General features: G+C 40.3%; 1 protein-coding gene across 1 annotated transcript; it reads right to left on the reverse strand.

Moving 5' to 3' along the window:
- Positions 1–308: 308 nt before the first annotated feature.
- Positions 309–4,555, reverse strand: LOC117212118. Its single transcript, XM_033456634.1, has 3 exons — positions 4,384–4,555; positions 2,637–2,753; positions 309–474 (listed from the first exon to the last, which is right to left on the reverse strand). The coding sequence occupies exons 1-3, from the start codon at positions 4,542–4,544 to the stop codon at positions 309–311; spliced, it is 444 nt and encodes a 147-aa protein (XP_033312525.1). The 5' UTR covers positions 4,545–4,555.
- Between the last annotated feature and the right edge of the window lie 9,078 nt (positions 4,556–13,633).

Below are 13,633 nucleotides of genomic sequence, written 5' to 3' on the forward strand. Positions count from 1 at the left end.
GCTCCGACAACGAAATTTACTTAGCACTGTTTCTCCGTCGCCATCCTTCTCGCCGTCAAAACTTCACTATAATAAATTCTTTTACGACGAAGTCACTGCATCGAATACCTTCTCGAACGGCCGGAAAGATATAAAAATATTACTCTTCGAACGATCGATTTTCTCGTCACACAAAGACGTTTTTTCGTGTAAAAAAATTCAACAAATAGCCGGCAAACGTCGAAAACGTTCGAGACGATAAACGATACACGAGCAATCGAGCCACGAAATCAACGCGGCTCGAGGTGCTGTCCAAAAAAAAACCCACCCTAAGGAAATGCGATCTCCGTGAACGTTTCGAGAGGTGACTCGATGCAATCGGGATAGGCCAAGATGCAGTCGCCTCCGGATCTTCCTTGTCGTTCCGCTTCCCTGTACAGTTGGTCGACGGTCTGATGATTGGAATTAGCAGTCCCTGCCACGTCTTCGCTCGGCCTGATCCAGAAATTCTCTTCAACGCGTTTCTCACGAGGCACGCGTTAAGGTAGAACCAATCGCGAATCGATCTCTCTTTTAACCCCGAATACACATGTTATGTAATATTCCCCTAACTCAAACGTTGGAAAACTTTTTATCGCATTTTCTCCCGTGTTCTTCGATTGACAATCGAAGATATAATTCGCGACAAATGAGAGCCTCGTTAGTTGTAGAAATTATTAGGTTGTCCGAAAAGTTTCTTTCATTTCATAAGGTGATAATAAATGAACAACACTTTCTGTTTTATATTATTTTATTGGATTAAGTATGATCCATTTCATTCTATTTTTATTATTATATTCGTGCATAATTCAATAAACTAATATAAAACAAGAAAACATCGTGCGTCTATTATTTGCTTATAAAACGAAAGAAACTTTTCGGATAACCTAATATTACGATCGTCTGTGTTTCAGGATTAAATGCTTGTTTTTAACACGATGCAATGGACATCTTCCTAATCTTTCGACCGGACCTGTAGATATATCTAAACAGGATACTTGGAATGTTTGAGTATTCCCAACTACCGTAAATATTTTGGCTGTCTACACGAGAATTAGAAAAAGCGACGTTCAAGAAAGAGAAAAGTAAAAGTGTGGACGATCGATCGAAGGAAACTGCAACTGTTTGAATGGTAAATAGCAGCAGCCAGTCGTATTATTGACATTCGACGCGCGTTACCCGGCGATTGTTCCACGGCTGCAGGATTACGTCGGAAGGAATTTCCCAGTGACGTGTGTACACATTCGAGGCACCGCACAAAGGGAAAACCTACGCGAAACACCTTCCATTAGAAGCTTAATGCACGCGCCTAATTTCGACGCAATTAGAGCCCGCTCACTGGTTCGGTTGCAATTTCCTTCGAGTACGCCCGGCCGCGTACGGAATGGCAAATTCCTGACCAGTCCTCCATCCACCCGAACCGATCGCTCGACCAGTGGTTCGACTCGACCAACTATCTATCGTTAATTCGATCTCTCTTATGCTGCCTTTATGCGTACCGTTGAAATTTTCAACTTGTCGATGGCGTAAAGGTACTGTTTCGATATTCGTCGATCTTTTTCCATGAAATTACGATCAGCTGTGGAATTAGCAAGTGACCCGTAGCTTTCGAACGGAAGTGTCTAATCTATAGATTGGAAGAGTACAAATCTCTCGCCCGTGTATAATCTCGTATAAGCCACCTTTGCTTATCGTAAGGTTATTAACGCATTTTCTTTTTTGTTGTTGTTATTGTCAGTTATTGTTTACCTGGAATCGTCCCGAAATAATTGCGCCACTTTTTCTGCTTTTATAAAGTACAGTATATAATAAAATACATCAATTTAGTAGTATTAAAATGAATTAAAAAGTGACACTATCAATTATGACTAAATAAAGTTATAATCGAACGATACCCCATTGTAAAAAAATATTAAAATGCATTATGAATTTTTAATTTCACGTTCAAGTCGTGTTATATATCTTTAGTCATCTTTAATGTTTTCAATTTTACCTATATTTTTGTATACTTTTAATTTGATGTTTTAAATATATAAACAATATACATATAAACATATAAATAATATGTGAAATCGTTAAACGAAACCATTACCGCGAAATATAATTGACCACTTAAATCATTTTTAGACTTCTTTGTTTTTTAAGTACTGAATATTAGTCGTCGATATTTGGAAAAATGCGTGGTGGACAGCGTACAGGTTGGCCCGTCCGAGGGCGGTTAAAAGATAACAAACATTCGGCGATTTTAATTGTATGTCCAGAGACTATAAGTGAGAAGTTACGAAACGTTCGATTTTCTGTTAGCTTGTGAATAAAGGAGAATATAGCCGCGGTATTTAAATACGTCGATTAGAAAGAACGTACTGTAAAGTTATTAAACGATGCCCGTACCCGATGCAACATGGATTTACTGCATTATCTTAGTCTATTCGTGCTTCGTTACGTGACACCGTTGTTCCCGTTTCGTGGAAAGCGGCCAGGACAGCCATTAGGGACTTCCAACGGAATTCATTAACCGGCAGCTCCTCAAGAAATGAATTTTGTTTCGAAAAGTAGCAGGAGCCGACGGTGTTCTCCCGTGCCACGAGTCAAAGCGCGATTCATCGCAACGAACTTACGTTAAAATTAAGTGGATCACCTCCTCGAGAACGTCTTGACGTGTCCTGCCAAATGGTGTCTCCGCGAGCTCGCAAATGGTCCTCAAAAGACACTCCCTACCGTCCTGCCAGCCGTGCCTTCAACACAGAATACATTCCATTTTAATTTCTACCCCTTTTTGGTGCGCCGTGCTTCTGTCTCGTATTTATTTCCCCTTCTCCCTCCATTTCTCGCGTATTCCCCTACGTTTTTTTTCTCTCTGTCGCTTCTTGCCTTTTTTCTTCCTTTTTTGTAATTTGACCGCCGCGTAGAAGTAATTTTATTAGGAAGTCGCACGGTAGCGAGCCCCTCGGCAAACCGTGCTGCCGCCAGATGATATTGGTTTTATAAAACGGTAAAAGGGAATTCTTAAACGTGTGCCGTACTTCTTCGCCCCGTTTCTAGCCGAGAAATTCATTATCCTGCTCCTTTTCCTAGCCGTCGTTCGACGGCTTGCCTCGAATGAAATTATGTTACCGTGCCGGAGAAGGATGTAAATTTCGGATTAGTTTAAGCGTTCGCCGCGCGTTACGCGTTAAACATTCATTCTCCAAGAGTTTCACGTTTGCGAATTTCACGATTTTCCAGAGGCTGTAAAAAACGAAAGACAGGATCGAAATGGTAATTAATGGCGTTGTTTCTACCTCCAGTTTCCAAACAATCGACGATGAACTGTTTGGCCAGACTGACCAGGATGCTGGATGAATGTTCGTGAAAGAAGGACGACGAGCAATTCACTCTATTGAGCCAGCTAACGATCCATTTCACGCGGCATCGCGTCTCCTTGTCAGCTTCGACAAGTTTCGATCAGTCCCGACACTTTCTTAACTTTCACACCGTCTTTCCAAAGCAAGATAGTTCGCTTGTTACCTGCGCTTCAGGTCTCTCTGCCAAGACAAAGTAATTGCCTTACGTCCCAATTAATTTATGTTCCAGTTCCCATCTTTACCTTACCCTCTCTCCGGTCTTTTGATCTTAGTTTCCTGATACTTGCTCACACCCTTCATGAAAATCTTTTTCATCTACCACAAGTAATCCTTATTACGTAGATTACTAATCTTTCATCAACCATCGTTAATAACTTTCCCCCAAACCATCTCGTACGAACTTCACCTACAAAACTGATCGATTTGTCGTGGAATAATTCGTGCGATTATTAATGTACACTTAAACAAACTGAAGGAAGGATACAGGTTCGTGTACCTGTAACTGTTTTTCGTCGCCATAAAGCAGCAACTGATCATTATCGTTATATCCATCGAGTTACTGAAGAACGTATAACAAAACGATAACTGGCGTAATAAAACTGACTGGCGAATATCAAGCACATACGATGAAGCCTCGTTTCCCGTTTCTGTCGCATAATCACTTACCCATTGTACGCGTTATCGGTGACAAACACGAATGTGGCGACGTCACGGTTCAATGATCGTCGACTAGAAAATGGAATTTCATTAATCGTCCACGGCAACTATCTGCACCAATTCCGATGTTGAGTTAATTATAAATTTATTCGTTCGATTCTAGCGTGTTTACCGATTCATCGGGCAATTTTGAACGGTAATACGGCCCACTTATTCTTCTTCCAATTCGTTGTTGGTCATTGTTCCATGACTCTAAACGACTCGAATCGGCTCGCGCTGAATTTCACCCGTTTCACGGCTCCCCTTCGTGGCGGCTTCGATTTTCCCCCACAGCGCAGAATATGGAAATTCGCGGAATACTCACTGATTCAATAAATTTTCGATAGCCGCGTAAGTGTCCTGCAGATTCAGATCCCTCAACTGCCTGGCCGGTATTATTGTAGGCTCGAGTTCTGACAAGTTCGACGGAAGTTTATAATTGAATTGGAATGCGGACGAGAATACCACGCTACCTCTCTTGTTCATGGAAATCGGAACCGAGACGCCGGTCGTGAACTGGAAAATAGAACGGGGGAAAAACGTTAGATGTAGAAAGTACGATCGGTTCTCGCGAGATTTTCGTAGAGGTTAAAGAAGTAAGTCGAAGAAATTCCAAAATATTTATTTCATCCAGTCTATGATATTTAAAAGACCATAAAGAGTTGAAGAAAAAAAGAGGAATGGACTCATAACTGTTGAGGTTGAGGTTGACTGATTGAAGAACAAGTGGATGAATTTGTAATAGAAAAGTATATTGAAATAATTAAAGGTGTACATATAAGCATAATGTATAAGTATATGCTGATTCAGATCCTTACTCTCTTAGTGTTAGACAATGGAATGATAGGGAACACGTTCATATATTTATAACAAAAGGACATTACCAAAAAAGTTAAGCTTATAGCTTTGACTAAAGGCTACAGGGAACATAAATAGAAATCTGTTTATTAGTTGCTTTGTTCCTAGACCTTGCAACCCAAAACATAATGTTTACTCAGGGGTACAATAATATGCACCGCTCCTTATTTAGAATATTTCTGCGTAATAGCAGTCTGCATGTCACGGATATACATAAATAAAGATGTAGAATTTTTTTTGAAGTAGTTACTTCAACAATAACTACATGTATGGCAAAGTAACAAAACTACACGCGTCAGATTCCAATTTCGAAGTAGGTAAATCTTGCTCGATTCTTCGTCAATTCGCCGATGCAACCGTCAAGTACGCTTTCCATAAGAAGTGTGTCCTCTGAAAAGAAAGCATCCAGAAAGATTACTTTCCTAAGAACGAGGAAATGTTTTATTTATTCCTTCAATTATAACGTTTTATATGCGTGCAGTAGATATATCAATACTTAGGAGCGAGACTGTATATGTACACTATTTTTTGTCAGAAAAGTTAAAAGAAGAATTTCCTTTATTTGGACTAATAAATTCGTCCTTCGAAATATTTTCAAGAAACTAATCATCTGTCAAATAATCAATAAAATAATATACTATAATCAGTCAATCGTAAACCTGTCAAGATGATCATCAAAGAGGCATACGAGCAAATAAAAAGGGGATTATATAAATTATATAAAGGAAAGAAAACTATATCGAACATTTAACAATAGCATTTTATCAAATACGAAATGGCTGTGTTGTACAATTAAAAAACGATATTTGACTTCGAGACTTGTCTCGGTGTCTGCCGCCTGACTTTCAATTCGTTCGTTTTTAAAAGCAGCCCGGTACAGTTTCAACTGTAAAACTACAAATACGCCTTTGAGCTATTTTTTCGAGAGATTGCTTATTCAAATTTCCCGTAAAAATCTCGTATTAAGGACGAGTGACCACGAGTTTCCACGTTAGTCCTCTCATCGACAGGCGAAGAATCCATCTTACTCGGAAAACATTAAGATTTCAATGCAAACAAAGGCGTGAACTAATTAGGGGAAAACTCGCGAAAGAGTACTCATTATCCTGGGATTTAAGTAAATTATTCTGGGGTTTAATAAATTTCGCGGGCTGTCTAAGTAGGATTGGCAAACAAAAGCAAATTGTCTACCCGGAGAAACTTACCGCTATAAAACCTCGTTCAGACTCGTCGAGCTACTGGAACCCAAGCGACTTAAACGTAAGTACGTACCGTTCACTTAATGAACTTTTCTTTAAACTTCGTATTCAGTCATATTTTCTATATATATATATGTAGAAATCTATTGGTAGTTCATCGAGTATATCAACGACAGATGACAGCAAGTACAACATAAGCAACTCCCGACCCATCGACATTCGCTCAGAACCTGTTACTTCACTTACGTTGATATGTATATCCTTTCAAGTTTCTACACTTGTCTTCATTAGTCAAATCACTTGCAATTTGAAGGACTTTGCTAATGTAATTCTGTGATATCACTTCACTTGAACTATATCTCCAATTTTCAAGTGAAATTCATTTCAAGGAAATAACAGTTGCTAGGTAACGCAATCTGTTATTTTCAGTTCAGTATTCGCTGATATCGTTGGTATCGGCTTTCTAAAGCTAGACGACTTTTACTGAGTTTTATATTCAATTATATATATGGAAAGCTATTATACATGATAGATAAATCATTTGTTGAATATGCTAATCGTAAACGATGGATAACTATAGAGTGATCATGCAACTCAAACGATTTTCAATCACTCAGTGATTCACTGAGAACTCTCTGGATTTTCAATTACACACACAACACATATCCTTGCCACACGCAGCCAAAAATACGTAAAGTTACCTGGAACAATGACCTCGCAGGAAAGAGAAGGGTACTTTCGCTTCTGCAGATAAAGAAACATATTATCGCAGTTTGGAACAGAAAGAAACGGAACATGTTAATTCGAAAACACTTGCAGAAGCACTGAAATCACTAGTTTTGAATCACTGGCGAACGAACTAACGTCGAATGGGACTACCGCTCGGCCATGCGACGACGAGTTTATGGCAACGTGATAATGAACACTGGAATTTGCTATGGAGGACAGGTGGGCCACTGTTTGCGTTCAACGAACGTTCACGATACGTGATTATGACTCGGAAAAAAATTGCCTCGAATGCCGCCACGGGCGAATTATTGGTCAGTTTTTGGAAAATTGAACGACGTCGATGCTTGTTTCAAAAACACGAAATCACGCTTGCCGAAATTGGCGACCACGTCGATAAGGATTCACGACGAAATGAAAATTCGACTAGAATATCAGTCGCCAATAAAATCGTGTTTGAATATTTCGAAATTTTCTTTACGTGAGGAAATTGTATTTTCGTTTAAACACGTCCCTTCGACTAACAACGTTCGTTCGCCGATGCAACTAGCCGTATGGGAGGAAACGAACAAAATTTCTCTGAATCGTTTCAAGCGTCGACGATCGCGTCGAATCGTAAAGGGCTAACCAACACAAACGCGTTTCATCAGAGTATTCAACCGGCTGCTTGGAAAACCGACGCGCGATTCATCGGCATATCAGCTTAACCCCTGCCAGCGATAGCGTTGTAAATCCAATAATTGCCCGGCCCTGGCCGTTAAGCAGCTTTAATTAATTCCGTTTCCAACGTGGCACGATTAACGACCAAAGTTGAATTAAAATCTCATCGCAGGATACGCGATTCGAACCTCTGCCACCCCTTTGCCTCAAACCAGATTCTTTCCTGTCAAATTATGCATCCAATCTTTTTCATCGTTTGCTATTTCCACACTTTTTCTAAAAATATAACGTTTAAAAGACGTGAAATATCGTAAACCGAGGGAATATCGACAGGCTTTCGTAACACTTTTGCCGCATATCATATCAAATTAGAATATATACATCTGTTTTTAATATTATAACGTTATAACTCTGGTTGTTCCTCTATGAGTATAAAAATGAATAAAATTGTTGCCGATAGCTCATTGTTTACCGTTGTCTCTCCCCTTTCCACTTCTTTACTGCTCGTTTTCCAGCACTAGGGAAAAACGGGAAATGCGAGGAGAAACGTAAGGTCCCGTTTCTTGGACATTCGCAGCCAGTCTTTTGCACAAAATGTATTTCGTGGAAGCAAGTCAAAAGTATAACATAACACACGTTCCCGGCGAAAGAGAAACGACAAGAGACCAATGTTCGTTCCTCAAGCTAGTATTCTATTTTATCCACGCTCCTTCGATTTCCTATTCGACTATCGCCACGCAATGTTTGTTCATTTACCTTCTAAGCGAATTCCGTGTTAACAATTAAGGAATTATTTTCTTTAGGAATCTACTTTAGTAGGGATATCCTTCTAAATGCAATTCACGATTAAAAATTAAATAAATAAATAATGACTACATTCTGTCTTGTTATTTCTCTATCGTGACGTCTCTTTATCAAGTGAACTAATCGAACAGCTTGCAATTTGTCAAATTTACCCATAAAACTTGTTTGTCTCTTACCGAACTCGTTACTGTCACGCAACGATATTTACAGCTAGCAATTCGTAACCTGTAACATTTAAAATTTGGCTAATTATACTAATAATAACAAATATTTAAAAACTAATAATATCAGTTCTATTGTGCAAGACGTCCCAGGTATTGAAATGCTTGTAGATAATAGTACACTTTATTTACCACCTCGACTTCTTCGTTATTATCGCGGATAGAAAATTTCCTCGCAGGCAAAACAGCGAGAGCAAGTGCAAGGAACGCGATGTAACGTCGGAGAAAGGGTGAAACGAATCGCTTTCATCGTTCGTTTAACAGAGAATAACGATATTTCGATCAACTAGGAGCAGCCCCGATGAAATTAAACGCGGCAGGGTTGCTGGGCGAATTTCAATTTGCCTTTCGTATTTCCGTGGAATCGAGCGTGACCGTTTCAAACGACGCGTGCAATTGGTGTCAGGCCGCGAGTGGGAACAAAAATGAAGAGGGAAAAAAGAAAGGCACAGAGACGGAAATAAACAATGACGGGAGGCGCGACGAGAGACGGAGATAGAAAAGCAAAGGAAAAGAAAGAGAAGTACCAGGATTTTTTTAGGGAAGGTTCATTTCCAGCAAAATCGATAGCGTAAAACCTCTGGCAATCGTCGCGTTTTTTTGAAAAGCACGCATCTTGCGAGCCTCTTTTCCCAGCACTGCAAATTCGTTCTGGCTTCGACGCCTTATTTTACGGTCACGTGGCTCGTAAAGAACCGTAACGACCGGGGGCAATAAAAGCGATAGCTTATGACGGAAATAATACGTCGATGTCAGGGAAAATGGTAAAAACGACGACATTTGTCTTCATTTCATGGTGGCGCGCTTGTTTGCTCGTCCCTTTCAATTACATCTGTTCCACAGGGATGCGAAGGAATTGCTGGTTTCCTAGCTATGTACTACACACCGCGATCGTTCTTTGTTAATTTTAATTTTGTGAAAGAAAATAAAGGACAAGATCTAGAAAAAGAGATAAGAAAAGAGACGTTCGTTCCGTGGTTTTCTCTGCTTGCAAAAAATGCAAATACCGGCATGGAAAACCGGAATTCTCCCAGGACGGTAATTTGAGGCAAGCGAGCAGACATTTTCGAAGGTTCTTGGATTCTAGAACGCATTGCGACATGATCCGATTACGCTGCGCTCTACGGACGAGATTCGTTCACGGTCCTGCAAATTACGATAGCTTGCTACCTGAAAGTCCATTTCGTTCAATCGAAAAATACCTATAGCGTGATGTTTGTTAAACATTCTTTATCACGAAGAAATAAGCATAGTGGAAAAGAAAGTGAGGATCTATAGCATATTCCCTTGATCCTAAATAACGATGTCTCGAGACAGTCTGAAAGTTCGCAAGATAAATTACTACGGCCCCACACATAAAATTCAGCCTACGAAAGGCAGGAACGAACGTCTGGCAAAACAGATTTCAACGGGACGAAAATTTATAATGGCTGGACCGATAAAATAGCGCGGGTTATCCGGGCAAAGGTGCCATCACCTACCGAGAAGCACGTTCCTTCTCATTCCGCGTGATCTACGAATTAGATTTGACTGGAATAATAAAAGGAATCGAGAAAAGAAGAAGGGGAGCGTATCTTTGCACGAAGCAGAGAGATATCTCGCTGCCTGACGGAGAATCGAAAACGTCCTCCGCGAAGGCTTAACCGTTTTTTCCTTCTTTGCCCTTTCGCTCTTCCGTCGTTACATTCCACCGTTGTACCGAAGAGCTGGAATGAAAATACTACAGAAGAAGCACGTTTCGCGGAATCGTTCGCACTATCGTGGCTTCGAACCAGATCGGTATGGTAATGGAGAAAGTCGCCTGTCGAAATTTCGACTGATTTTCAATTGTTTCTCGTCGTCTACCAATTTAACGACCTAATTCGTGGAAAGAATTGTAGGATCCGTAACAAACACCAACTGTGTCCACATTTGTCGTTTTCCAGCCACGTGAAATACAGAGGAACAATATGGCATTTTTAATTTCTATTCGATATATCTCGATCTTTTTAACAAAATATTTATACAATTACACATTTATCGTAAGCTATAGCCACATATATTGGGAGAACTGGTAGAGGAACTCTAGTTAATTAAATTATCAAGTTATGAAATCAGAATAAGGTTATGTTTCTAGACTGTTCGACGATAAATTAGAACATGGATCAATTTTCATAATACTAATTCCATCGTGTGTTCTAGATGTCCGTTCCGATTACTAAAATACGTTGTTGTCTAGAAATGAAAAATTGACCAGGATTGTCCTTGTTATTAGCCCCTCGATTAATCATACGCTGGATCCTTACAAACGTGTGATAAAATGGCGCTGCAAACGATGAATAGGTGACTTCCTTTGAATAACAGGTCGCTCTACCGCAATTGGATTTATCTATTAACGAGAAAGCAAATTGATTGACTCGGTGTCGAGGGACCGTAACAAAGACGCAGGACCTGATCTTCACACCTACTGGAACTGAATAAATATTGAATGGTTCTTCTGTTGTTGTAACTTGGTATCGAGTGGGAACTTGTTCGCGCAAAGCAGGGCAAAGATGGTGGTTTCAAGGGCGATTCGAGCGCGAGCTAATCGAAAGTTTTCGAGTTTCGTACGAAGAAGCGCAAAAAATATCATGGAAAAAGCATTCTCTGCCTTTACAGGAAGCGATATCAAGCGTTAGATTACAAGACCATCCTTGTTCTATTTTTCGTAATATATTTCATCGCCGACGTGGCCATCAGTTATCCAAGCGTTTGAACACGCGAATTCCAATGCAGAAACGTTACTTGGAATTCTATTAAAGTTACGTGCAAGTCTAGAAGCCTTCTCGACCAATTTCTTTCTTCTTTCTCTGTGAAATCCTCAGGCCCCCGAAATAAATATCAACGAATTAATACCGAAGCAACACCCATTCGACGAAAAGGGATCGATAAAATAAATCCACGGGAAAATGTCGAAGGCGTTCGACTCTGGTATCCCGAGGGCAAACGCTCCTCTCTTCCAAGGCTACAGTCTTCTTCCTGTTTTTATTTCCTCCCTGCCATATTATACATACATACATACATATATACTACGTAGACGACCAACTCTGTTCGATCTACGCTCTTCGTTTCTCTCCGACACACTTTTCTTCCAGCTTTTAAGCGTTACGCGTACTTGGCTCGAACCTGCACGATAATGGACTATGCTTTTTAAAGTACTTTAACACCGTCTATTATCGTTTTGCAACCGGTTCACCGACGTCCACTGCCGACAGAATTCTTCTCTTCTTTCCATCGACTTTTCCATCCACCAACGAGTCGATAGGAGCCGATAAGGATCTCTTGAGGCGGAACATCACGCACGCCTAGATTGTCCATTTGCCCCTTAATTCACGGCCGTAAACGACCGCATAAATCGCTCGGAATTTTCAATTCCAACTCGGACACGACATATCCTTTCGAAAGCCGAAAGTAATCCAACTTTTTACATTACAAAGAGGTCTAATGGGATTGGCAAAAAAGTCATCCGGGGAAATCCATTTTCAAAGCGTGAAATTTTAAGTATGAACTGTAGGAAGATGCAGTAGTGTTACGTGAATGACTAAGGGAAGGGCTCGCGGAACACGCTTAATTTTGTTATACTTTCGGAAAATACCCTTTGAATTTTAAGGGCATATTCATGTGATGGAAATATCGAAACGAAGTAGTCCATCTTTAAATATTTCGAAAACAGCCCGCTCTTCCTGCTTCGCTACGTTCCGTCTCCAACAGGGTTACATACGTTGAGAAAATTTCGAGAGATTTGAAAAATTACAAAAATAGCGGGGAACACGTATGTAGCCACAAAGGCATATAGAAACGTCTTAGAATTGAGTTTTGTAAGATAAGAAGATGCGACTTATCGTGTCCTTCCCACCTATTCTCCATACATTTTCTATACTTTTTAATTAGTGGAATGAAAGATGTTCCCTTTTAGCTGCTTCCGAGTTAAAATTATCGCGACATTTATAACGAGTCGATCCAGTGCACGCGTTGAAAGAGTATCGACAAAACGAGGTTCGTTTTTTATTTTTCCGGGGACGGGGATTCGAACTTTCGACGTTATTCAGGAATTCTAATCGGAAGTCAGAGGTGGCCGATTTATTTGAAGCGGAGCGCGATGCCGGGAACGACGAAGATTCTTTAATTTCGAATTCCGACCAACTGCCATGCCAAGGCGAAACTCGACGATTGCTGCGGGTACTTTTAGGGAAATGAAACTCGGGGGCGGCTGAGAAGCGGCCCGCGCGCTGGAATGCTCGCGGAACAGCCGACACACAGTTAAGAAATGCTTTCACGGTGGCCTCGACACCTTGAGAAACGGCGCTCGCCTCGAAGAGATGAGTTTTAGGCATCGTTTGGGGATAATCGAGCGTTGAACTGGCCCACGAGGCATCCAACTCGCCTCGATGAATTGCTTCTCTTCGATGTACTCGCTCCTCCTGAGTTGTCTAGAATACATTTTCTTGATAAATTACAAGCGTCGGTGTACAGTTCTTTTTTCTCACACATTTAGAGTCACACAATCGCCGACTTATCTATTCTGTGGCAGTTGGTTGTTTGATTTCTGAAAAATTAATGGTAATCATGCGTATTCAGGATACTCTTGTACAAGTGGATTGATATTATTTCAGAGAAATTTTACAAGTTACGTATATTTGAATCTGATTGTATCATGTAACTTAAAATTATAAAATCAACGTCTATAATTTACATTTTTTAGTTCATCGACTTACTTGACATTATTAGCTGGCACATTCTTGCGCAAAATGACTGAAAGTTTCATAAAATGCAGCTGATTAATGCGGCTTCTGGGAGGGTAATTTGCAATACTCTGATAAAAACTATGTACAAGAGTAAATATTTTATTAGCCTCGTTTCGTAGTGAATTAACCCTTTCTGCTGAAAAGAAAATGCAACAGCTTAAGCCGAGTTCGCAATTCCAATTTACTATAATAAATAGCCATTAATTCCTTCCGCGGAGGGTTACAAATTTCCTCGGAACTGATCTCGAGAAAGGAAACAAAATCGTACGAACGAGGATTCATTGAAACTCGGTTAACGAGCGCAATTTCCATCGCATCCCTGTCCACGTGCGGCTTCTTCACAG

Source organism: Bombus bifarius, unplaced genomic scaffold (assembly GCF_011952205.1).
Source record: "Bombus bifarius isolate JDL3187 unplaced genomic scaffold, Bbif_JDL3187 scf7180000008274, whole genome shotgun sequence".
In the NCBI taxonomy this organism is placed as follows: Eukaryota; Metazoa; Arthropoda; class Insecta; order Hymenoptera; family Apidae; genus Bombus; species Bombus bifarius.

What these genes read in the sequence shown, in the direction of transcription:
- LOC117212118 (XM_033456634.1), bottom strand. Translation starts at nt 4,544, where the DNA reads ATGAACAAGAGAGGTAGCGTGGTATTCTCGTCCGCATTCCAATTCAAT. An exon ending in ATCGAAAATTTATTGAATCA is followed by an intron (nt 2,754 to 4,383) that starts GTGAGTATTCCG and finishes TCTGTGTTGAAG; the next exon opens with GCACGGCTGGCAGGACGGTA. An exon ending in GTGATCCACTTAATTTTAAC is followed by an intron (nt 475 to 2,636) that starts GTAAGTTCGTTG and finishes TTTCTGGATCAG; the next exon opens with GCCGAGCGAAGACGTGGCAG.